General features: G+C 52.3%; 1 protein-coding gene across 1 annotated transcript in view; it reads left to right on the plus strand.

The window, feature by feature from the left end:
• IQGAP1 (IQ motif containing GTPase activating protein 1) overlaps nt 1-26,370 on the plus strand; it is an 88,833-nt gene that overhangs the window by 27,457 nt on the left and 35,006 nt on the right. Inside the window, exons 3-9 of the mRNA XM_029070230.2 lie at nt 14,768-14,924; nt 16,020-16,097; nt 19,747-19,823; nt 20,471-20,538; nt 22,246-22,359; nt 23,191-23,369; nt 23,678-23,762. Coding sequence (XP_028926063.1) covers nt 14,768-14,924; nt 16,020-16,097; nt 19,747-19,823; nt 20,471-20,538; nt 22,246-22,359; nt 23,191-23,369; nt 23,678-23,762 — 758 coding nt within the window. The remainder of the gene's footprint in view (nt 1-14,767; nt 14,925-16,019; nt 16,098-19,746; nt 19,824-20,470; nt 20,539-22,245; nt 22,360-23,190; nt 23,370-23,677; nt 23,763-26,370) is intronic.

Here is a 26,370-nt window from a genome sequence, read left to right on the forward strand (position 1 = left end):
TGAAATGCAAATACGTCCATTTTACTACTTCCAAGTAGTTCTGGGGAACAACCCCGGTAGGGAAGAGGCTGAAGCTAGTGGCCGAAATGGAGAGTTGAGTCGTCGGGGGAATTTCAGTGACCCAAGCTAGCAGAGACTGGGCTGAACCACTCTCCCCACCCACAGGGTTTCTGTGACAAGTAACAGGGAAGCAGCGAGGCCCTATTGGAAGGAGCCTGGGCCCGGGAGTCACAGGACACGTGTTCTAATCCTGACTCTGCCCTTTGCCTGCTGTGGGACACTGGGCATCCGAGCCCTGAGCGGTCTGAGTCAGAGTCAGCTGGCAATGGGCTCATCGCAAACCACCGTGCCAGGCGGAGAGATGGGGGGAGGGCCGTGGCCTTGGGAGCCGGATCCCCCATCCGGTCCAAAGTCGCACCCCCGAAACTAGGGCCCACGACTCGGGAATAGCTCGAGCCGGATTTTTCATCCCCTGCGCCGCCCCACGAAGGCGGGTTGCCGATCACGGAGATGAAGACTCCCCACTGCCTCTCTGAAGGCAGGTCCAAGCTTCCTACTGCCTTTGCACTTTCCCTTTTTTTTTTTTGTAAATACTTCCCCAATCACGTCCGGTTGTCATTTGGCAACAATTCAGGAAGTGGGGAATGGCCTAAAGAATATCCTCTGGGTGAGGGGGCCGGACACTGACCGCTGTGATGGCTTTCTGCTTCCTCCCCTAGAGCTGGGGGTGGCACTTTGGGGTCTTCTCCGGAGAAGGAAGACCCCTGTTTTGGGGGACACTTCTTTCTGACCCTATTAAAAACCCAAAACTACCAAAATCCCCAGGCTAGACATCAAGAGGAATCTGGGGCTAAAGATTCAAGCTTGGGGCCTCTGGAGGGATGTATTTTTTTTTTAAATGATATTTGTTAAGCACTTCCTTTGTGCCGGACATCGTACTAAGCACTGGAGTAGATACAAGCTAATTAATTCATTCAATTGTATTGAGTGCTTGCTGTGTGCAAAGCACTGTATTAAGCGCTTAGGAGAGTACAACAACAAACAGACACATTCCCTGCCCACAACGAGCTCATCAGATTGGACACAATCTGTCCCTGTCCCCCGTGGAGCTCACGGTCTTACTCCTCATTTTTACAGATGAGGTAAATGAGGCACAGGGAATTTAAGTGACTTGTCCAAGGTCATACGGCAGACAGGCATTGACCAGGGATTAGAAACCAGGTCCTCTGACTCCCAGGCCCGAGCTCAGTCCACTAGGTCATGCTGCTTTCCTTTTTGTCCCTTTCTTGCCTGCTTCTGTTCCCACTTCACACCAGGGTGAAGCTAATCTGCTTGGAAGAGTGTGTTAACCCCACAGATGTCAGTGGGAACCGAAACTCAAGTTCTGAAGTGGGTATTGAGGGATGATGGTATTTTGTTTGTTCAAACGTTGCCGTTTGTTGTTCCAGAAGAGGTAGGCAGGAATAGGATCTTAATCAGCGGAGGGGTTCTGACCGAACTCCTTTGATGTGGCTTTCTGGACAGCCTGGCCTTCGGGACCTTAAGCTCCTGGTGGGCAGGGAACCCGGTCTGCTGACTCTTTCGGATTGTACTCTGTAGTACAGAGTTCTGCACACAGTAAGTGCTCAAAAAATACAGTTGATTGATTAATAATCGCATTTATCAAGAGTGTCTAACGATTATGTTGTAGTGTACTCTCCCAAAAATGCTTAGTACAGTGCTCTGCACCCAGTAAATGTTTTTCAATACTATCGCTGATTGATTTATCAAACACCAGCTGTGTACAAAGCACTGTGCTAAGTGCTGGGAAAGAATCCCCGGGAGAGAATTAGAATAGGAGAGGAGGGAGCTGGACATGGAAGCCCTCTGCTCCCACTTGCCCACGGAGGAACTGCCCTCAGAAACCTACCTGCCTTTAGTTCTACAAAAGCAGATGTCAGGAGACCAGAGACGTTCTGGCTGGGAGGTGGTGTTCGATCAAATCGATCGCATTTATTAAGCACTTACTGTGTGCAGAGCACTGTACCAAATGCTTGGGAGAGTACAAGATAACAACATAGACATGGTCCCTGCCCATAGCGAGCTTACAGTCTAGTGGGGGAGACCGACATTAATATAAATTAATTGCGGATATGGACATAAGTGCTGTGGGGCTGGGAGACGGGGATGAATAAAGGGAGCAGGTCAGAGCGATGCTGAAGGAAGTGGAAGAAAAGGGAAAGAGGGTTTAGTCGGGGAAGACTTCTTGGAGGAGATGTGCCTTCAGTAAGGCTTTGAAGAACAGGGATGATGAGGGATGCGAAGTGCTGTGCAGGTCATCTGGGAATGGAGGGAGGAGGAGGAAGAGGACTATAAGCTCCTTGTGGGCAGGGAACGTATCTACCCACTGTGCCGTACGCTCCCAACCGCTTAGGACAGTGCTCTGCACAACTGCAAGACCTCAATAAATACAACTGATGGGTTGATTGATAAGGGAGGGAAGGGGGAGAGAGGGGCAGGCAGCTGGGGGTTGTTGGAAGATGCTGGGAGGAAGCTTTACCTCTGGCCCGGGAAGTGGGGGCTGCAGCTCAGAGCAGCCCCTGAAGCTGTGTGAAGTGTTGCTTAGCTCAGGGTGAGTTTTGGAAGGTGGTTAAGTGTATTTGTGGGGGGAGGGGGTGGGGTGTGTGTTGGGGGAGGCGTGTAGGTGTGTGTGCAGAGCCCGAAGAAGGTTGTCATGCACTCGCTTGCTTGCTAGGGCTGAAGGAGTGACTCAACCCACAAAGGCAGCCCCAGGGGTTGGCTCAGCTCCATCGGAGCCTCACCTGGGGATGGAGTAGACCAGCGCCATTTTGTAACCTCCTTACCCGGTGCTTGGCAAATGAGCGGCGATTCTTGGCCCGCTTCCTCCCTGTTCTTTCTTTTCATCAGTCACTGATATTTACTAAGCATTCGCTCTGTGCAGAGCACTGTCCTAAGCGCTTGGAAGAGTACCACCTGTCTGCTGTGTAGCCTTGGACAAGTCACTTCTCTGTGCCTCAGTTACCTCATCTGTAAAATGGGGATTGAGACTGAGCCCCACATGGGACAGAGACTGTGACCAAGCCAATTTGCTTGCATTTGCCCCAGCGCTTAATACAGTTCCTGGCACATAGTGCTTAACAAATACCATAATTATTATCATTATTATTATCATCACAGTACAACAGAGTTGGTAGATGCTTTCCCTGCCCTCAAAGAGCTTACAATCTCGATTTGGGGACAGACATTAATAGAAATAATTTATAGATATGTACCTAACTACTGAGGGGCTGAGGGTGGGGCAGCATGATTTAGTGGAAAGAGCATGGGCCTGGGAATTAGAAGGACCTGGGCTCTAATCCCAGCTCTGCCACTTGTCTGCCCTGTGACCTTGAGCAACTCACTTTACTTCTCTGTGCCTCAGTGACCACATCTGGAAAATGGGGATTAAAAAACTGCAAGCTACATATGGACAGTGGACTCGATGTGGACAGTGGACTGGGTCCAACCAGATTAGCCTGTATCTACTTAGAACACATAAAAGTGCTTTAATGGGTACTATAAAAAAAAATATACCAAATGCCCAAAGGTCACAGATCCAAGTTCTGTCCTCATTTTATTTCCTTCATGGCTGAAACAGCCTGGAGGTCAAGCAAAGAGGGTCCCCAGCTTGGAAGCATGGAGGAGGAAGCATGGGCTACTACAGTGAGCCAGGTCTATGTTGGCAGACCCAGGCCCCAAGCCGGGCTCTACCACCCTCCTCTGGGACTACATAGGGAACAACATAACAATCTGTTAATTGTTATATTGTACTCTCCCAACCACTTAGTACAGTGCTTTGCATACAGTAAGTTCTCCATAAATACCATTGACTGAATGAGGAATTCTCTCTGCCCCTCCAGTTTCCTGATAAGGCAGACTATGAACCCGCAGTGGGCCAGGGATTGGGTCCGATATGATAGCCAGGTAACTCCTCCAGCGCTTAGTCGATCAATGGTATATTTTGAGCACTTACTGTGTGCAAAGCACTATACTAAGTGCTTGGGAAAAGACAATATAACAGAGATGGTAGACCCGGTCACTGCCTGCAACAACTTATAATTTATACATTTATATTAATATCTGTCTCTCCCTCTAGACTGTAAGCTCACTGTGGGCAGGGAATGTATCTACCAGTTCTGTTATAGTGCCCTCTCCCAAGCGCTTAGTACAGTGTGCTGCACTCAGTAAGCGTTCAATAAATGCAGTTGATGGGGGGGAGACTGTAAGATGCGTCCTCTCATCCCAGACCAGGAGCCCACGGCTAAGGAAAACAAATCGACTTTCTCATCTCCTATTGCTATTGTTCTTGTCTGTCTGTCTTCCCCGATTAGACTGAAAGCCTGTCAAAGGGCAGGGACTGTCTCTGTCTGTTACCAATTTGTACATTCCAAGCGCTTAGTACAGTGCTCTGCACATAGTAAGCGCTCAATAAATACTATTGAATGAATGAATGAATGAAACCGGAGACCAGGGGGCTGGAGGTGGTCGGAGTTGTCCATAAGGGTTACCACAGTTACTTAGTATAGGTCCAGTACTTAATAAATTCTATAGAATTAAAACGAAAAGGAAAGGAAAAGGAGTGGGACCACAGAGCTGAGCCAGGGAGCTGGGAGAAACTGAGGTCTGGAAGGTAGGTCGCTGGGCTGCAGACCGGGAGCCCAGCTTGGAGGAGAGCCAGAAGGGGGATTCCCGGAATCTGGTCCCCAAAACCAGGCTTGGATTTTGTTACCAGGTAGACCAGGCCTCCCACTTTGGAGATCCTTTTGCGGGGGAGGAAAAGCCACCACAGAGTGCACGTGGGAAATCGCAATAGACGTCAACGACAAGCAAACATTAAGTACCCAGAAAATCCCTTAATTGTACAGACCTGTCTGTAAATGCCAAGAAAACCCACAGAACGGTGGCGGGGGTGTGTGGATGTGGGGGTGGAACGGGACAGATGGACGACTAAGGTAATAGAGGAGGGGGATGGGTTTAGGAGGTCAGTGGCCACAGAGAGAGCAAGAAGGATTTAGAAAACAGAGTTTCTCTTTCTTGGATATTATTAAAATCTTCCATTAAAAACAGTTCGTACCAACAAAGTTACATAAGAAACAAAGTGTTCCTTGGTTTTCTTGCTTCTTTTCCAGTCGGCCCTGGCCCTCTTCATTGCTCCTACCTCATTCTTGATCCTTTGTTTCCTCTATCTATAATTTATTTTAATGTCCTTCTCCCCCTCTAGGCTTCAAGCTCCTTGTGGTCAGGGGTCGGGTCTACCACCCCACCTGAGCTTAGCAGGGTGACCCCCACAGAGTAAGCACTCAATAAATACCATTGATAGATGTTTCTTCTGGGCAGCCTCCAAAAGCCTGCCTGGCTCTCCTATAAAACATTCATCCCCGTGGCCATCTTCAAGAGGAATTCCTGGTGCTTAGTTGGAAAATGGATGAATGTTCTTTCCCTCCATCAGTCAGTCACTCATATTTATTGAGCACTTACTGTGTGCAGAGGACTAAGTACTAAGCGCTTGGAAGAGTACAATATAACAGACACATTCCCTGACCACAGTGAGCTCACAGTCTAGAGGGAGAGACAGACATTAATAAAAATAAGTAAAATTACAGGTATGTACTTAAGTGCTGTGGGGCTAGGATCGGGAGATGAAGAAAGGGAGCACGTCAAGGCGAAGCAGAAGGGAATGGTAGAAGTGGAATGGTATTGAGCGCTTTCTGAGCATAGGGCATTGTACTAAGCGCTTGGAAAAGTACAGGGTAAGAGTTGATAGACATGTTCCCTGCCCACGGTGAGTTTACTGTCTAGAGGGGAAGACTGACAATAATATGACTAAATAAATAATACCTCTGGAAGTCCCATTTCCCCCTGCCCGAGCCCCCGCTCCACTGATGTCTTCCGCCCCTGGCCCCCGCTGCCCCAAACAGGATGGTCTTGTATTTCTTCCCCCCACTCCGCCGATTCTCCCCGGCCTGCGTCAGCATGGGCTCAGCGGCCTCTGTGTTATCTCTGACTCCCAGGGCACAGCCGGAGATCAGCCAGGGCGCATCTTTCCGCCTCCCAAGCTCATTCCACTTAGCCTCCGGGAAGCCTTCTCCCTCGCCTCTGGGCGGACGTGATGCTGCCGCGGGCCATCGAGGTTCCCTGTATCCAAATGTCCCTTATTTTCCATCTGAATCGGCCCCTCCGGAGTGCCCCCCTTTCCTGGATCTTGGGGAGACTTTTCTGCCATCGTCCTCACAGCTTCTTCCCAACCTACTTGTCTTTTTGACGGGATCATCATCAGTGGTACTTACTGAGCACTCACCGTGGGCAGAGCACTGCCTGAGTGTGTGGGATAGTACAGTCTAACAGAGTTGGTAGACGTGTTGCCCGTCCACAGGTTTTTAGTTTAGAGGATGAGGAGAGAGGGACTGCCGGATTTGGCCAGAAGGAGAATATTGGATTTCTCCTGGGGAGTTGTCTTGGGTGACTGGCGAGAGAACTGGTAAGCAGAGGAAGTTCTCTGCCAAGTGCTTAGTACGTGCTCTCGCTGCACACTCTAAAAGCTCAATAAATATCACTGATTGACTGCTTGGCAGCACAGGGCAGGGAGCGTGTCTTCCGATTCTATTGTATTGTACTCTCCCAAATGCTTACAGTGCCTGACACCTAGGAAGCGCTTAACAAATACCATTATTATTATTATTATTATTATTATTCTATTATTACTGTGTGTCAGGCACTGTACTAAATGCTGGGGTGGATACCAGCAAATTGGGTTGGACACAGTCCTTGTCTCACATGGGACCTGCAGTCTTAATCCCCATTTTAGTAATAATAATAATAATGATACTAACCGTGGTATTTGTTAAGCACTTATTGTTGCCAGGCACTGTACTAAGCACTGGAGTGGATACAAGCAAGTTGGTTGGACACAATCCCTGTCCCACATAGGGCTCACAGTCTCAGTCCCCATTTTACAGCTGAGGGAACTGAGGCACAGAGATGTGAAGTGACTTGCCCGAAGTCACGCATCAGGCAAGTGGCGGAGCTGGGATTAGAACCCAGGTCCTCTGACGCCCAGATCTGGGCTCTTTCCACTAGGCCACACTGCATGCTATCATCTGCCAGTATATCACATTTGATCTTCTGAACTCTTCCCAAGCTTCCTTTCTTGCTGTAGCCTGCGGCCTACTCTCCCGAGTCTGATTCATTGCTCGCCCCGTCCCCCTCGAACGGGCCTCCATCCCCTTCAGCTCGGATTCACTGCTTTCAGAGCCAACCTCAAAATCCGCTTCTCCCAAGAAGCCTTCCCCGATTACCCCTTCCCCCTCCCTCCATCTTCCAGGTCGTGAAACTCCAACTGCCTACTCCCTCACTGCCTACGTTGATTATTCATTCACTCGATCGACATACTGGTTTCTCTTTTGCGTCTGTGCTCTTCCTCTTTTACTTTTGTGTGGCTCTTGATGTCTATTTGTGGTTTCACCGAATCCCTCCTCCAGACTGTGATCTCCTCGTGGGCAGAGACTGTGAATTTACTGCCCTAGTGAACATTCAGTGCTTAGTACTTAGGTGGGTGCTGCTGCTGCTGCTGAAGCGACTTACATTTCCCCTTCCGTTACCGAGCTTCCCCCGCCAGTGAAACAGCATGGCTGAGTGGATAGAACACGGGCCTGGGAGTCAGAAGGACCTGCCTTCTAATGCCGGCTCTGCCACTTGTCTGTTGCTTGACCAATTGGGCAAGTCACTTCACTTCTGTGGGCCGCAGTTACCTCATCTGCAAAATGGGTTTTAAGACTTTGAGCCCTCCGTGGGATAGGGACTGGATCCAACCTGATTAGCTTGTGTCTACCCCAGTGCTTAGAACTGTGTTGGACACATAGTAAGCGCTTTACTAGACACCATCAAACAAAAACCAAGAACAATCCACCCTGTGATGGTGGGCATCACTGATGTCACGTAGACCCCGGATACCTTCAGGCCAGGAGGCTTGTTACGGCCTCGCGGGGATGGGCTGGATCCGACCAGGGTCTGGAGGTGACGGCCTCCGGACGGTGGTGGGAGGAACTGATTCTCTGCGGTCTGGGGTGGCCGGTTCCGGCCTGGCCCTGTCGCCCCGGGGCCCCGGAGCCGCTGGGATCGCGGTGGGTGGAACCGGCCCGGCCGGTTTTGCACCCCACACCCCAGTGCGGATTCCACACCTTCTCCTAGCTCACGGGGCCTGTGCGGGCTGGGCCTGTGCTGGGACCTGCCCCGTTCGCTTCCTCCCATCAGTCCGTCCTTTGTCCCGCTGGGTGCGGCGGAGGTGGGGCAGGGGCGGTCGGGGTACGGAGACACTGGGGGAGTCCTCCCCAAGCACAGGCTCTCTGAAGACCGGGAGATGAGCACGGCCCCAGTGAACACGTGGTTTAGAAGAAAGAGCATGGGCCCGAGAGTCAGAGGACGTGGGTTCTAATCCCGTGACTGCTCTTTCACCTTGGATAAATCACTTCACTTCTCTGTGCCTGTTACCTCATCTGTAAAATGGGGATTAAGACTGTGAGTCCCATGGGAGACAGGCACTGCGCCCAACCCAATTTGCTTGTCTTCTCCACCCCGGTGCTTAGAACAGTGCTTGGCACATAGTAAGCGCTGAACAAAGACCACAATTATTATTATTAAAGCACTCAGCCTCTGCTGAGTCTTTTTTAAAATGGTATTTATTAAGTGCTTACTCTGGCCCGGGCAGTACACTAAGCGCTGGGGCAGGTACACACTAATCAGGTTGGACGCAGTCCCTGTCCCACAGGGGGCTCACAGTCTTAATCTCCATTTTGCAGATGAGGTCACTGAGGCACAGGGAAGTAAAGTGACTTGCCCAAGGTCACCCAGGGGTCAAGTGGCAGAGCCAGGATTTAGAAGCCAGTTCCTTCTGACTCCCGGGCCCAGGCTGTAGCCATTAGGCCACACTGCCTCTCAAGCCAGGCCTTGATTGGTTTGGGGCTGTGAGGGGCTTGGGTGGGGATGGGAGTGGGAGGGTCTCTCCCGCCCCTCACCCTTAGGATTTTTAGAGGCCCTGGGGTGTGGTGGGGAACCAGTTCTTCTAGGTTGGGTAATCGGGGATCCGGCGGTTGGGGGAGGGAAAGAAGGAGAAGCAGGGCTGGGCAGGGACGCCTGGAGGGGGAGGGTTTCAGTGTCCGAGCTCGGCAATTGCAGAGCGCTGGCCGGAAGCGGACCGTGTGGGGCCGGCCTGGTCCGGAAGTTCTCGGACAGCAGTCTAACCGCTTCAGGTTCAAGGCCAAGTACCCACGTTCAGACTTCTGTCTCCCAGGAAGACCCGGCTGGAGAAACAGCATGGTCCAGGGTCCAGAGCCCAGGCCTGCTTGTCAAAAGACCTGGGTTCTACTCCCGGTTCCGCCACTTGCCTGCTGGGTGACCTGGGGCAAGTTGCTTCACTTCTTGGAACCTCGGTTTCTTCATCTGTAAAATGGTATCTAGTGGACAATCAGTCAATCACATTTATTGAGGGCTTACTGTGTGCAGAGCACTGTGCTAAGCACCTGGTACGGTACATTCAGGACTGTACAATACTAATACAGTACTATTGTACAGTAGAACAATAAATAGACACATTCCCTGCCCACAACGAGCTTAGAATCTAGAGGACCTGATATCTCTTGAGTGCTTGGGTGAGGGCAATATGACAGCTTTGGTAGACGTGATTTCTGCCCACAAGGAATTTAGTCTAGAGGATTTGCCTTCCTTCCCTCACCCCCAGTGACCCACTAGCCTTTTTAGTAAGGATTCAACATGGCTGACCTCTCGCCCACATCCTGCCTCTGTCCCGGAACGCCCTCCCTCTTTTCATTCATTCAATAGTATTTATTGAGCGCTTACTATGTGCAGAGCACTGTACTAAGCGCTTGGGATGAACGAGTCGGCAACAGATAGAGACAGTCCCTGCCGTTTGACGGGCTTACAGTCTCTTCATATCTGACAATCACTCTCCCCACCTTCAATGTCTTATTGAAGGCATATCTCCTCCAAGAGGCCTCCTCTCCTCTTCTCCCACTCCCTCGTGCTTGGATTTGCTCCCTTTATTCACCCCGCCCTCAGCCCCAAAACACGTACGTCCATAACCGTAATTCATTTCTTTACGTTAATGTCTGTCTGCCCCTCTAGACTTTAAGCTCATTGTGGGTGGGGAGCGTTGTGTTATAGTGTACTCTCCCAAGCACTTAGTACAGTTCTCTGCGCACAGTAAGGACTCAATAGATACAACTGATCGAATGGGTGATTAATCTGGTCGGGGCTGCTGCCAATCCCCAAGCGGGGCAGGAGGAAAGGGAAGCGAGTGGAGCCACTCGCTGTGGCCCAGGAGGGCTCCCCGCCACGTCAGCATCCTGTGGACAGCCAGAGAGAGGAGCTTCCTGGAAGAGGCAGCAGAGGCTACCGCTCTCTCTGAGTCCGATCAACCCGTCCTGGTATTCACTGAGCGCCCACGGTTTGGCGGAGTACTGTAGTGAGCCCTCGGAGGGTACGATAGACTGGGCGGACACTGTCCCTGCCCTCCAGGAGTTTGCAGTCCAGCGGGGTTCCTCCGAAGGCCCAGGTTTCTGGACCACCTTCCGTCCTTGACTCTGCGACCCGATGAAATCTGAGCAGGGGTGTGGCGGGGTGCTGGCCGGGACTTGGCTCGTTGCCTGGCTCCGCCCGGCTTCTAATGTCACCCATCGGTTCTTGAGAAAACCGTGATGGAGGAAAGGAGGGAGGGGCGCAGGGGGCGGGCTGGTGGGAGGGCTTAAGGTCCTGCTTCCTGCACAAGAGCCTTGGGCTTTCCTGTCTCCTGGAGGAGCGGATGCTCTCCACTTCTGGGGAAGATGGGAAATGCCTCCCGCTGTCCCGGGCTGCTCCCTTGTCCGCCCCCGTCCTCTCCCACAGCATCAGGTTAGGAGAAAGAATCGTCTCCTCCTGATTTCTCAGTGTGCCCCTCTCACCCTTCCACCGTCCAGACGGGAGCAGTGTAGGCGGCCGTGAGAAGCCCGGTGACCCACCTGACGTGGCAGATGGGATTGCAATTTGCACGTCGCTTGTGGCCTAGTGGAAAGAGCACGGGCCCGGGAGTCAGAGGTCCTGGGTTTTAATCCCAGCTCTGCCCCAAGCCTACTGTGTGATCTGGAAAAATCACTCAACTTCTTTGGGCCTCAATTACCTCATCTGTCAAATGGGGGGTTACAACTGTGAGGCCCATATGGGACAAGGACTCTGTCCAACCTGACTAGCTTATATCTACCCTAGCACTTAGTACAGTGCCTGGCAAATAATGAGTGCTTCCAATGGTTTCCCGTCAACCTCCACATCAAGCAGAAACTCCTCACCGTGGGTTTTAAAGCGCTGTCCTTCTGCAACCCAGCCCGCATACTTCGCTCCTCTAATGCTAACCTTCTCGCTGTGCCTCAATCTCGTCGATCTCGCCGCAGACCTCTCACCCACGTCCTGCCTCTGGCCTGGAACGCCCTCCCCCCTTGTATCTGACAGACGGAAGCCTTCCCTAAGCCCACCTTTCCTCTCTTCTCAGTCTCTTCTGCGTCACCCTGACTCGCTCCCTTTATTCATCCCCCGTCCCAACCCCACAGCGCTCACGTACCTATCTTTAATTTATTTATATTAATGTTTCTCTCCCCCTCTAGCCTGGAAGCTCGTTGTGGGCGGGGAGTGTCAGTCATATTTATTGAGTCCTTACTGTGTGCAGAGGATTGTACTAAGCGCTCGGGTGAGTACAGTATGTCTGTTTACTATATTATACTTTCCCCAGCACTTAGTACAGTGCTCTGCACACAGTAAACTCAATAAATACGATGGTCTGCGTGACTAAAATACCATAGGCAAACAACAAACAGTCCATGTCCTGTGCCAACCGGCTCCGTGTCCCCCCAGCCCTGGGGGCTCTGTTGGTCTGGCAGCGTGGAGGGGACCGACCCTTGGAAAGACCACTAAGGGGGCACCAGCTTGGCCTGAGGGTGCATGCCGGGGGGCTTATTCTGGGCTCTTTCTCGGCCCTATTTTAGGAGTGGCTTTACCCCCCTCAGGCTAGGAAAATGAGCCTCGCCTCCCACGCTGAAGACCCTTATCAGCTGTTTAACAGTAGCATCTTGTGGGCGGGGACCGTGTCTACCAACTCTGCTGCATTGGACTCTCCCAACTGCTTAGTACAATGCTCCACACATAGTAAGCGTTCGATAAATACCACCTATCGACTGGGGACTAGACCGCAGAGAACGGCTGCCCCCTGGGTCTCCTGGAGGAGCGGTTGTCTTTAACCAAATTCTCCTCAGAGAGGGCCCCCGCAACCTTATTTTATGCAAATGGCTGATCTCTACTAGAGTATAATTAGAGGTTAAGGTTTCTATTTCATATGTCAAGTACTAAACTTTACGCTGTTTTTGGAATCGACTACCACTTGATTTTAGAAACAAATTTGTAACCAAAATGGATTTTTGTTGTACTTTTAAAATTCACCCTGGGGCACTTCTGCTCCCTTTTTCTCCACATCCCCAGTAACAGCCCTAGCCCCGGCCCCTCCCGACCCTCTGCGCTAGCCCTAGAGAAGCAGCGTGTCCAGTGGATAGAACACAGGCCCGGGAATCAGAAGGTCACAGGTTCTGATCCTGCCTCCTCCACTTGTCTCCTGTGTGACCTTGGGCAAGTCAGTTCACCTCTCTGGGCCTCAGTTCCCTCATCTGTAAAGTGGAGATTGAGATAGGGAGGGCTTGGACATGGGACGGGGACTGTGTCCAACCCGATTTGCTTGTATCCCCTCCCAGCGCTTAGTACAGTGCCTGGCACATAATAAGCACTTAAAAATACCTTTATTATTATTATTTTCATTATTATTATTAGGCCAGCTCAGCACTAGCCCACATTTGGTATTGCAGTCCCAGTACCTGCCCTCATCCCCAACCAGGTTGTCCTGGGGTGTAAGGTTACGGGGGTCCCCGCAGCTGGGGGAGGGATGGCACCTTTAAGATCCTCTGTGTGATTGGCTGTCCTGAGGTGGTTCTTCTGGGCCCGATTCTAACCCTCGCCCGAGGGAACGTGCAGCTAAAGGAGCGTTCAGCCGAAGGAAACGTCTTGGTGGTTGGTCACTGTCATCAGATCTTAAGGCCTAGTTTATTATATTATACTCTCTCAAGTGCTTAGTTCAGTGTTGTGCACACAGGAAGCCCCCGATAAATCCGACTGACTGACTTACCTAGAAGCTGGTGCTGGATTTGGAGCGCAGCCCCGGCTCCCAGGAGAGGCCCCGGGGGTGGGTGTTGAGGGCCCAGTGGTCACTGCTGCTGGTCTCCTTCGGTGCTGCAAGGGACTGGCAGGGAGGTGGTGCCCGCTTGTTAGCCCTCTGCCACCTTGTTTGCCAAAGCCCTCCCCCTGGACTCCTTTCGTCTTCCTTCTCTTCCCTCCATCCTCCCCTTTTCCCTCTGTCTGAGCCACAGCCAGCTGCCAACAACAGATCTACATGCCCCAGGGCAAGGGACACGCTGGGGAAGAAGGGGGTTGAGGGGTGTCTAACGGCGCCTCGGGCCAAGCCAGGCCAGGGACCCTCCGGCAACTTGAGTCCTGCAGGGGGACAAGTCAGGGGCTGGAGGGCTGGCACAGGCCTGGTCTGGAGCAGAAGGGGCTTCGGAGAAGTGGATAGAGCTGGGGATAGGGGGGAGAAGTGGAACCAGGGGGGCTGACAGGCCCCCCACCCCGACACGCAAAGCCCTTCTAATGGAATTTCCTTTCCCCAAGAACGACCATTGATGGAGCTTTTCCGCTGCATTTCTCTGCTCAGCCCTCCTAAAAGCTGCCCCCAACCAGGATACCCACATTGTTACCATGACAACCCCCACAGATGGTCCACTGGCCTTCTGCCACCCTCTTCCGTCTCCCAGTCATTTTCCTGAGCCGTGGGCTCCTGGCCTCGAGTGAAGCGGGAACTCGTCTTACAGTCTCCCCCCTAGTCTGGAAGCTCTTTCTGGGTAGGGACTGTGTCTACTAACTCTGTTCTATTGTACTTTTCCAAGTGCTTAATACGGTGCTCTGTACACAGTAAGTGCTCAATATATAACATTGATTGATTGCGAGACTGTGTCTGAAGCAAGAGCTGACTGATTGTAGGGCATGGGAGGGGAGGCAGCTCGCCACTCCCAATGGAATCGAGAGTAGGGAAATTCGGAGGTGGGGTCTCCTGAGGGCCGGGGGAACGACTGACCATCCGGTGGCTACAAAGACCGGCTGCTTCCCCACCTCTCTTGTCCCTTAGTTTGGAAGGCCAGGATTAGGGGTCGAAGTTCGGATGAGGAAGGGAGGAGTCAGGGGACCCATCTGCAGCCCCATTGAGATAAAGTTGGAAAGGGATTGGGTTTGTTGATGGCTTCCTTGGAGTGGTGGCCTCTGGTTTCTGCCAGGCCTTGGCAGGCAGCCTTGTGGGTCTTGAGCATTGTCTATCCGTTGCCGAATTGTACATTCCAAGTGCTTAGGGCAGTGCTCTGCACATAGTAAGCGCTCAATAAATGCGATTGACTGAATTGTCTTCCTTAGCAGGCAAAGAATCCAGCCCCCCTCCACCCCACTGTGAAATGGGAGGGGCAGCCGACGGGAAAGGGTTTCCACCCAGGATCTTGAGAAGGCATGGGTCGGCCCAAGCCGTCACCTTTAAAGCTCCCCAAGCAGCCCAAACTTCCCTTACCTCTTCCCTTCTCACGGCCTGCGTCCGTGTGTTTGTGTGCAGGTGGATGGAGGCCTGTCTTAATGAAGAACTCCCTCCCACCACCGAACTGGAGGAGGGGCTGAGGAATGGGGTCTACCTGGCCAAACTGGGAAACTTCTTCTCTCCCAAAGTGGTCTCCCTGAAGAAGATCTATGACCGGGAGCAGACCAGATACAAGGTGAGTCTCCTCTCCCCCACTTGCCCAGTGTCTCCATTTTTTTTTTTGTAATGATTATTTTATGTCATTTGTTCAGTACTTACTATGTGCCAGGTACTGTACGAAGCACTGGGATAGATAGTAATAGCTAATCATTCATTCAATCATATTTATTGCGTGTTTACTGTGTGCAGAGCACTGTAGTAAGCGCTTGGGAGAGTACAATACAAGAATGAATGGTCACATTCCCCGCCCACAACGGGCTTACAGTCTGGAGTACAAATAAATAAAATAGCAGATATGTACATGAGTGCTGTGGGACTGGGAGGGGGGAAGAGCAAAGGGAGCAAGTTCGGACGACACGGAAGGGATAGGGAGATGAGGAAAAGCGGGGCTTATCAGGTTAGACACCGTCCATGTCCCTCATGGGGCTCTTAGTCTTAATCCCCATTTTACAGATGAGGTCACTGAGGCACAGAGAAGTTAAGTGACTTGCCCAAGATCCCACAGCAGACAAGAGGCAGAACTGGGAGTAGACTGACTCCGTGGCCTGTGTTCTATCCAATAGGCCACACTGCTTCTCATTAGGCCATGCTGCTTCTCCATTGTATGGGTGAGTAGAGTTCTGCCTCGGAGCCATTGTCTGGGCACTGAATAATAGCACAAAGTATAGAATTTATCAAGCTCTCACTATGCACTGAGTGCTGGGATAGATACAAGATAGAAGGGCTCGTGATCCTAGTAAGAGGGAGAGTGGGTCTTGAGCCCCCATTTTACAGATGAGAAAACTGAATCCTGGAGAAGCAAAGTGACTTGCCCAAGGTCCCCCAGTCATTCAGTCAGTTGGTCCACGGGCCCAACTGGAAGGCCTGCTGAAAACAAAGCACCGTACCAAATCCTTGGGAGAGTTCAACTCTGTTGTGCTCTCCCAAGCGCTTAGTACAGTGCTCTGCACATAGTAAGCACTCAATAAATACTGTTGAATGAATGGTGGCCCGGGGAAGTGTAGACTCTGCCTACTCACCCCCTCCCCTCTTGGGAATGGGCCTTTGGAAAAAGCTGCTGATTGAGGAGAGCGAACCTGGCTGGGCTCAATGCTGTTCTGTTCTGTTGCAGGCTACTGGCCTTCACTTCCGGCACACCGACAACGTCATTCAGTGGCTGAACGCCATGGCCGAAATCGGACTGCCCAAGGTAACCTCACAGCCCCTGTCCACACCCCCACCCCCGGGGATCTCGGGAAGTGGTGGCGGGGGTCCCCCACCCCTGTGGGGGGATAGCCTGCTGCCCCAGGTGACAGCCCCGGGTCACCCTCAGGCCTGGAAGTCGTTCTTGGGAGTTGTTTTCCCACGCAGTGGTCTGGTGCTCACCGTGCCCCTGGACTGATCACTGGTCACCGTTCCCTGGCCTGGTCAGCAGCATGAGGATAAGGAGCTGGCTCCCCTCTCCCCAGCCCCACAGCTAGCTTCTATGATCCACCTCCCCGGCGGTCTCTGCCAAAAGTGCTCACGCCTCCGTCCCTTCGTTCCCTCAACTCCCTCCTGGGCTAAAATTTGCTCAAAGAGGTTTCCCCAAGCCATGGGGAATTACTTGGCTTCCAGCTGAAATTGGAATCCGATGCCCCTGGCTGCATTAATGTGGGGAGAAGGAAAAAGCGTTTCTCTGAAGACTTCTCTTCCTCAGGTAGTTGTTCCCCAAGCGTCACCTGAAGATGCTGGGTGAATTGGTAAATAAAAGATTGATCGAAGTCCAGCCTCTGAGGGCTAGGCAACAGCGTGAACCTGGAGGTGCTACCTGAGCCCGGGATTGTTTGGCTGGGCATGGGGGTGCCTGCTGTTGCCTGCTGCAGCTGCAGGCAGGGCAGTCGGAAAGGGAGAAGGAAGGCCCTGGGCAGTGACAGGAGAGGTGAAGAAACAAGCTAGAAAGAGAGACTCGTGCCAAGCAGTGGGCTGGCTCTCTTCCAACAAGGGCACCAAGTTGCTTGGGAAGGACTGTCTACTGGTTACCCTACTGGATACCCACCCTCATGGTTAGGGGTGGACCATCCAATCCCCTGCCTCTCCCCTCTCCATCCCTGACTACCCCCCAGTGGCCCAGCCCGGATCATCCATCACCCTGACTCTTCCCCTCTCCGGTCCTCATTCTCCCCCAGCGACCCAGCACGGACCATCCAGTACCCCTGATTCTCCCCTCTCCATCCCTGACTCTCCCCCGGTGACCCAGCTCAAACCGTCCAACATCTCTCACTCTCCCTCTGGCCTGTTAAGTCCATCATGGGGGACCTTAAAAGGAAGGGGATGGAGATGGACCTCCCGAGGAACTGAAGATTGTGCTGACGGTGGTGTGATAGAGGGAAGCCCCAAGATGATCAGGAAGCAGGTTTTGTAAAAGGAGTCCCCATTTCACACTGAGCCCCGTTCTTCTGGGGAGCCGAGCCCTTCTAGCACTCTCCCTTCCTCCCGAGCCAGAGAGCAAAGGAGCAACCAGGTCATCTTCTGGTCTTCCCAGCCTGCGCACTTATGCCGAATCAGCAGTGGAGGCAAGGTTAGAGCCTGGGGTGTCCAATTTGGCTAATTAGCATTGCTAATTAGCTCATTAGTCCCTGGCACTGCTGCTAAGCCCTTACTCTGTGCCAAACACTGTTCTTACGCGCCAAGGTCGATGCAGGATAATCAGATAGGGCACCGTCCACATGGGGCTCACAGGGTCATGTAAGAGGGAGAACAGGGATGGAATCCCCATTTTACAGATGAGGAAGCTGAAGCCTGGAGAAGTGAGGTAATAATAATAATAATAATAATGTTGGTATTTGTTAAGCGCTTACTATGTGCCGAGCACTGTTCTAAGCGCTGGGGTAGACATAGGGGAATCAGGTTGTCCCACGTGGGGCTCACAGTCTTAATCCCCATTTTACAGATGAGGGAACTGAGGCCCGGAGAAGTTAAGTGACTTGCCCACAGTCACACAGCCGACAAGTGGCAGAGCTGGGATTCGAACTCATGAGCCCTGACTCCAAAGCCCGTGCTCTTTCCACTGAGCCACGCTGCTTCTCCATGGTGGTATTTTTTAAGCGCTTACTAGGTGCCAAGCACTGTCCTAAGCACTGGGGTAGTTGCAAGGTAATGGGGTTGTCCCACGTGGAGCTCACCGTCTTAATCCCCGTTTTACAGATGAGGTAACTGAGGCACAGAGAAGTTATGTGGCTTGCCCAATAGGAGACAAGTAGCAGAAGTGAGATTAGAATCTACGTCCCCTGACTCCCAAACCCGTGCTCTTTCCACTAAGCCACACTGCTTCCTGTGATTTGCTTAAGGTCATACCACAGGCGAGGGGCAGTGTGGAGAAGCATGGGGAAGCACTGTGGCCTAGAGGAGAGACCATGGTCCTGGGTTCTAATCCCAGCTCCACAATTTATCCGCTCTGTGATCTTGGGTAAATCACTTCTCTCTGCCTCAGTTACCTCATCTGTAAAATGGGGATTAAGATTGCCAGCCCCGAGTGGAACAGGACCTGTGTCCAACCTGATTATCTTGTATCTACTCTAACACTTAATACCCCGGGCCTGGCACTTAGTAAGCACAAAACAAGCACCATAAAAAGAGCAAACGCCATAAAAAGCAGGGAGGGGCAGAGCTGGGATTAGATCCCAGCTCTTCAGACTCCCAGGCCCGGGGCTCTTTCCTCTAGGCTGCTACTACTGCAGAATCAAACCGGGCTCTTTCTAAGGTGGGGACTGTAATTGTGGCCAAAATCAGTGCTGCATTGGACTAATCCAGCGAGACTGCACCCCGGAGAAGTGCATCGTGGCAAATCCCTATCTTGCAGGGAGTTGGGGGTGTTGGTACCGAAGCCACCTGCTGGAGAGAAGAGCGTGCTCTGATACCAGCTCTGACACTCCGATTAATTGGTGACTTTTCCCAGGGGGAAACCACCTTCACCACCTGGGGCTTCGATTTCCCCGGAAAGAAAACAGGCATGACAATCCGTGACGCCCCCTAAAACCCGAGGATATGGTGAAGGGCCTTGGGAGCCAAAGGGACGATGCCAGATCCGGCCTCCCGTTGAGAATGGTGGACTGACCCTGGTCCCGAAACCTGACTGAGGGCAGGGGTTGTGTTTCATCTGTTCCTCAAGTGAATCTAGTCTTCATGTGTGGAGCTCTGGGGGTTATCGGTGTTAGCGAAGCTAATAATGATAGTAATTGTGGTATTTTTAAGCAACTAGTATTTGGCCAGCACTGTTCTAGCACTGGTATAGATACAAGATCGTCAGGTCCCACACGGCGCTCACAGGCTAAGAAGGAGGGAGAACAGGTACTGAATCCTCGTTTTGCCGATGAGGGAACTGAGGAATGGAGAAATGAAGTGCCCTGCTCAAGATCATACAGTCAAGTGGAGGAGTTGGGATTAGAGCCCAGGTTCTAGGACTCCCAGACCCTTGCTCTTTCCACGACGCCATGCTGCTTCCGAGGCTGGGAAACAGACCATTCTTGGGGTGGGATGGGGGGGTGACCCTGGGTGGGTGGACCGGGGGCCCCGGCCTGCGGTCCTTCAGTGCCGGTGACTTGCCGCAAGGGCCGAGAGCTTTCTCAGTCACCCAACCGACCAGTGCCCACTACTTTCACCCACCCGGCGGCAGCTAACTCGGCCACTGGACAGAACCGGGAATTGGCTAGCCGGGCCGGCCGTGGACGAGGTCGGAGTGGAGTGGCCCCAGGGGGTAGGTCCTGCCTGAGCTGATGCCTGGGGCCTGGGCCATCCGGTTTTGGATCATTGCAGGGATGGACTGTTTGTACCCCCTCCCCCCATTCCGCTCCAAAACCGATCATCTTCTTTCTGGGCAGATTTTCTACCCAGAGACCACAGACATCTACGACCGGAAGAACATGCCCCGTTGCATCTACTGCATCCACGCCCTCAGGTAACCCGTCCGCTGCGGGAGGGAGCGTGGCATGGAGGAATTCTCCCCTGGGAGGGCCTCTGCCGAAGCCAGGCAACCTTGTTTTTTGTTTTTTGTGTACATAGGTGTTGAGGGGCTGAGGGTGGGGTGAATAAAGAAAGGGTGCAAAATCCAAGTGCAAGGATGATGCAGAAGGTAGAGGGAGTAAAAAAAGGTCTAAAAAAAAAGAGTTTTAGCCCAGATCAGAATGAACTTGGATATGGTTCTATTGTTTTTACCAAATTCATTCATTCAGTATTATTTATTGAGCGCTTACTATGTGCAGAACACTGTACTAAGAGCTTGGAATGTACAATTAGGCAACAGATAGAGACCATCCTTTCTTTATAAAAAGATCCCAGGGTGCACCTGGGGAAGACTGAATTAATGCCTTCCTAGGGGATGTGATGGGAATCTGAGATGTGCAGTCAATCAGTGGCATTTATTGAGCGCTTACTATGTACAAGAGCACTGTACTGAGCGTATGAGAGAATCCGATATAACCGAGTTGGCAGAACTATAGGGTTGTTCGGCTTGTTTCCCGGGTCCTCCTGTCAGTCCGTTCCTGGGCCCCTGGATCTGGCCTGGGCCTAGGAGCCCTGACCCTTGATGCCCTTTTGATCTTCCAGTTTGTACCTGTTCAAGCTGGGCCTGGCGCCTCAGATCCAAGACCTGTACGGCAAGGTTGACTTCACAGGTGAGGCGCTCCCTTTTCCTTCTCCAGCAGTTTGCGGGGAGGGGGGTGGTCGACATGGGGAGAGGGGGACTCCAGGGGCCTGTGAGTCAGCCTGGCGCCTGGGCATGTCCTTGGGGTCTGAAAGAAATTATGACTACGGTCCCACAAGAAGTTAATTATGATCTGCCAGGTCTTCCCGTTCCCTACTTGCCTGGGTTTCTTGGGAATATGCCCTAATAAGGGAAGACTCTGGAGGGTCCTCGTGGCCAACGGAAGCTGGCAGCAGGAAGAGGTGTGGGGATGGGTGGGCGGGACTAGGAAGGAGGAGACTCAGCCAGGGTAGAATGTGGGTGGAGCCGATGTCCGGGTGGCAGAACGGTGCAATTCAGGAGCCCCGAGAATATCCTCATCCTCTCCGTAGGACTGCTGGAAGGGATTCCTGCCCCTCCGACTCCTTCACTCTCGCCCACCTCTCTCTCCTTCCCTCCCTTTTTTCTCTCCATTCCACCCCATTCCCTTGCCCCGCTGCCCTGTGGGGATGGAGGGTGGAAGGGGTGGACTACCTGGAGCGGTCGGAGGCCTCGCCCAGTTAAGTGGAGCCCGGGGGTTGGGGGGACCCGGGCGGGCTGAGAGGGAGAAGTCTTCCTTCCCCCCAACTCCATCTGGCCGCCTGGCTTTGATCACAGCGATGGTGGTCACAGGTGGCCTTTTTCCAAGCTCTGCCCCCTCCGTCGGCTCTCACAGCCAGTAACGGGGACTGTGGGAGGAAGAGACGGGCGGCCTGGTCCTTTAAGGTCCAGGCACTATCACCCTTAAGCGCTATGAGTACTGAGCGTGGCGGACCCCGCCTACCGAGCATGCCCAGGTCCTCGGACAGACATCCCTATTATGTGGCTTCTGGGGGTGGAGAGTCGCGTTTCCTTAAATGGTCCATTTCTGATTGGCTTATGCTGTCCAAATCCAATATTTATGTAAGGAAAAACCCAAGTGAGGCCAATATATTGAAAATAGTGAAAAGTGCCCTGAAAACAGAAAGTGTTTTTGGAAAGACCCATGGTCTGGAGAGAGTTACAGATTCACATTTTTTTCTTGACCTGCCTTCCTCCTTTCTTATTGTCCCATTTCAAAAAGAAGAAAGCTCCCAAGTCGGTAAATGCTTGGGAACACTGCCATTAAAAAAAAAGTCACAGTGAAGTGGGTAAAAAAGGGTCCCAGAAGATTGGCAGGTTCTGGAGTCAAAGGCAGGGTTCCATTCATGTCTATGTCCCAATGTTTTCAGGACACCCCGACAATCACTTACTGGTATCTACTGAGTGCTCAGTATGTGCAGAGCACTGTACTAAACACTTGGGAGAGGACGATACGATAGCGTTGGTAGGCATCACCCTGCCCTCGAGTAGCTGACTAGTAGGGGAGCAGAAGGTGCCCCCACAGCCCCCTCAGAAGCCTGATCTGGGTGATCGGGGCATCCGTGTTCTGACATCGTTCAGTCCATTCACTCATGCCCCGGATGGATTCTCGCTCTGTCAGCCACGGCCCTCAAATACCCATTTCTGGGGTCCCGGGGCTCTCTGGGGGCCCTGAGGCTAGGCAGGCCCTGCGAAAAGGCTGTCAGTGGCCGGAACACTGGCTGGCTTCCATGAGGTGGGAGGGACCGGGGGTCTGTGGAGGCTTTTTCCAGATTCGGCCCAGGCGGGTCCTGACCGGCTCTCGCGTCCTGTCTTGCAGAGGAAGAAATCAGCAACATGAGGAGTGAATTGGAGAAGTACGGGATCCAGATGCCAGCCTTCAGCAAGATCGGGGGCATCCTGGCCAACGAGCTTTCGGTGGATGAAGCGGCATGTAAGGAGGGAGGGGGTCGCGCCGCCCCATTCAGTCGGTTAATTTTGAGGACCTTGGGCAGCTGTGAACTGCGCCATCGGTCCCTGTCCAGCAGTGGTAGGGGTGGGAGGGAAGGAAGGAGGAAGAGGAGAGAGAGAGAGAGAGTACCAGGCCCCCGGGCCTGTCTATTGCTTCTCTTAGTGTTGAGTCCCTGGGCTGGGCTCTAGCAGGATCTCTCACCACTGTGGGGGAGAGAAAGAGATATTTTCTCCCTGGCCATCGTGGGAAGTCGGTGATTCTTTCCTGCGGAGGAAGGTGCGGAGGTGGGCCGCGGTCTCCTGAGGGAAATTTAGGTACCGAGATGGGCCTACATTCTGTGGGTCCCAGACTCAGATCGGGGGAGATTTCTAGCTGGATCCAAGTAACTGAAAATGGTGGTGGTGGGAAAAGGATTCTGGCACCGGGAAGTTGGGGACTACATTTGTCTAGAAGGGGCTCCCCTCCTCCCCAGTCTGTCCATTTCATCCCGCTGCCAACCAAAAGTTCTGTCCCTGAAAGTCTCCCGCTGAGCCAGTAGTGCCACCAGTTTCAAGGCCGGTGTAAGCCTCCACCCACACCTCACTCCCCTTTGTTCTTCACCCGGGGTGGCCGGGGGTGTCTCCCCGTTTCCAATGAGCTCTCGGACCTCCTCGGGGACACTCCCCGAGGAGGCTGGAGGAGGCCGGCTCCCTCTCCCGCCCTGGGGCTCCACCTCCCCCGGGGCAAGAACCATGGCTTCTTCCTCTGGAGTGATTCTGGCCTGTGTCCCTCCACCCCATCTCTGAACGCCACATCCTGTGCCGGTCTTCCCAGTGCACGCGGCTGTGATCGCCATCAATGAAGCCATAGACCGCAGAGTTCCCGCGGACACCTTCACGGCCCTGAGAAACCCCAATGCCATGCTGGTCAACCTTGAAGAGCCCCTGGCCTCCACGTACCAGGACACCCTGTACCAGGCCAAACATAACAAGATGACGAATGCGAAAAACAGAGTAAGGACCAGATGGCCTTCCTGCAGGCCTCCTCCCACTTGGGCCCGGGGATCCGGACCCTCTTGGCTGCCGGGGCTCTTCCTGTCGGGGGGGCACTGCCGATGAGAGTGGAGCCAGGTGGGTCTGCCCTAGCCCCTCAAGAAGGGAACCGGCAGAGGACGGGCCAGGTGAAATCCTATGGGTGTTTTATGCCCGACGTCCAGGCACGTGTCAGACATTTAACCCGGCCGGTTATGATCCCAGGGCGGGGAGGCCGTCTCGAGCCATTCAGTTCCTGGCAAGCTGTGACCGTGCCTTGTTTTCCCCAGACGGAGAACCCCGAGAGGGAGAGGGATGTATATGAAGAGCTGCTGACGCAGGCTGAGATCCAGGGCAACGTCAACAAAGTGAACGGTGAGCCCATCCCCTCCCCGGGCCAGATAAGCAACGGGCCTGTTTAGCCAGAGCAGAGGAGGCTCCTTTGTTTTTGTTTTTTTGTGTATGTGTGTGTGTGTTTTTAAGTGGTATTTGTTAAGCAGGTATGTCCAGGCACTGTACTGAATGTTAGGGTAGATGCAAACTAAGCGGGTAATCAAGCTAATCAAGCTGCAACCCGATTTGCTTGTATCCACCCCAGTGCTTAGTACAGTGCCTGGGAAGCAGCATGGCTCAGTGGAAAGAGCACGGGCTTTGGAGTCAGGGCTCATGAGTTCGAATCCCAGCTCTGCCACTTGTCAGCTGTGTGACTGTGGGCAAGTCACTTAACTTCTCTGGGCCTCAGTTCCCTCATCTGTAAAATGGGGATTAAGACTGTGAGCCCCACGTGGGACGACCTGATTCCCCTGTGTTTACCCCAGCGCTTAGAACAGTGCTCTGCACATAGTAAGCGCTTAACAAGTACCAACATTATTATTATTATTAACAGTGCTCTGCACATAGTAAGCGCTTAACAAATACCAACATTATTATTATTATTATTATTACCTAGTAAGCACTTAACAAATACCGTAATTATTATTATTATTGTTGGCCACAGTCCATGTACCACGTGGGGCTCATAGAATTAAGTCCCATTTTACAGATGAGGTAACTGAGGCACTGAGAATGAAGTGACTTGCTCAAGATCACATAGACAAATGGTGGAGCCAGAATCAGAATCCAAGTCCTCAGACTTCCAGGCCACACTGAAGAGCTTTATCTACTTAGGCCACGCTACACTGGCCTACACTGGCTATTTTTTCTTTTTTCTTTTCTCCTTTTCTTTTCTTTTCTTTTCTTTTCTTTTTCTTTTTTCTTTTCTTTTCTTTTCTTTTCTTTTCTTTTCTTTTCTTTTCTTTTCTTTTCTTTTCTTTCTTTTCTTTTCTTTCTTTTCTTTTTTTCTTTTCTTTCTTTTCACACTACACTGTACCCACCCTGGCCCTAGCAGCAGAGTAAGCAGGGCTGGCTGGCAGAGGCTCAGCTCACCAGAGGGTCATCCAGGATTCTCCAAGAGTGTCAGGCCTGGTCCCCCACACTGGGTCCTGTGGCGGGGGAAGCAGCATGGCGTAGTGGACAGAGCATGGGCCTGGGAGTCAGAAGGCCTTGGGTTCTAATCCCGGCCCTGCTACTTATCTGCTGTGTGGCCTTGGGCAAGGCACTTCACTTCTCTGTTCCTCAGTTCCCTCCTCTGTAAAATGGGGACTAAGACTGGTAGCCCCATGCGGGACAGGGACTGTCCAACCCAATTTGCTTTTATCCACCCCAGCATTTAATATAGTGTCTGGCACATAGTAAGCACTTAAATACCACAGTTATTATTATTATTATTATTGCTATTTTGACCTCTGAGAAGGGCCCGCAGAATGTGAGGCTCCAGGGCATCGGTTTGGCCTGTGTCCTCTGCTGTATCGTCCTCTCCCAACTGCTTAGTACAGAAAGAAGTCCTCAAAAAATGTGATCGATTGATCGATTGACTGGTCCCTGGTATCCGAGCAGACACGCACAGCTTTTCCCCTCTAGAGGATAAACGCACTGGGAAACATCCCTGGCCTTGGCCTCTCTGGGCTACAGATGATGCGGGAAGTGTCCCTGAATTTTGGTACCATTTCCAGCATATCCATCACCCTAAACTGGCCTCCCTGCCTCCTGAATAACTGAGCTTTGACTGCAAGACAGTATAAAATAACCCCAACTGGATAGCCCTGTATTCTAGAAACAATTGCCTGCGACAGCTTTTGTGCCCCTCGTGATTCTCCCCAGGAAAGGAGGAAGAGAGGCAGAGAGTGCTTTACCCCAGTCCTGCCCTGGCCACTGGGAGAAGACATCTCCTCAATTAATTGATCGATTATATTTATTGTGCGTCTACTGCGGGCCGACGCTTGGGAGAAGTTGACAGATTTAGTAGACATTGCTCCTCAGCCTCAAGAAGCCGACAGTCTAATGGAGAGATGGATATTAATGCATATTACCAGTAGGAAGAAGTAGTAAGAGTGTGTAGTAATAAGTGCTTACCGTGTGCCACGCACTGTGCTAAGCAGCGTGGAAGGGCAGCGTGGCTCAGTGGAAAGAACCCGAGCTTGGGAGTCAGAGGTCATGGGTTCTAATTCCGACTCTGCCACTTGTCAGCTCTGTGACTTTGGGCGAGTCACTTCACTTCTCTGGGCCTCAGTTGCCTCATCTGTAAAATGGGGATTGAGACTGTGAGCCCCATGTGGGCCAGGGACTGTGTCCAACCTGATCTGCTGCTTGTATCCACCCCAGCGCTTAGTACAGTGCCTGGCATATAGTTATGCGCTTAACAAATACCATAATTATTATTATTAATAGCTGGGGTTAGAGCACAGGTCCTCTGACTCCCAGGCTATTTATGTCCAGTAGGTCAGGCCTAGTGGCTAATGTCTACAGTATGGGGAGGGGTGTGAGCTCTTAGGTGGTGCTATAGCGCAGATGGGGGAGCATCTGGGAGATCAGACCGTGAGCCCCAGTGGTTAGTACATTGCCTGATACATAGTAGGTGCTGAACAATACCATAATAATAACAGTT

This window comes from Ornithorhynchus anatinus, chromosome 8 (genome assembly GCF_004115215.2).
Source record: "Ornithorhynchus anatinus isolate Pmale09 chromosome 8, mOrnAna1.pri.v4, whole genome shotgun sequence".
Lineage (NCBI taxonomy): Eukaryota > Metazoa > Chordata > Mammalia > Monotremata > Ornithorhynchidae > Ornithorhynchus > Ornithorhynchus anatinus.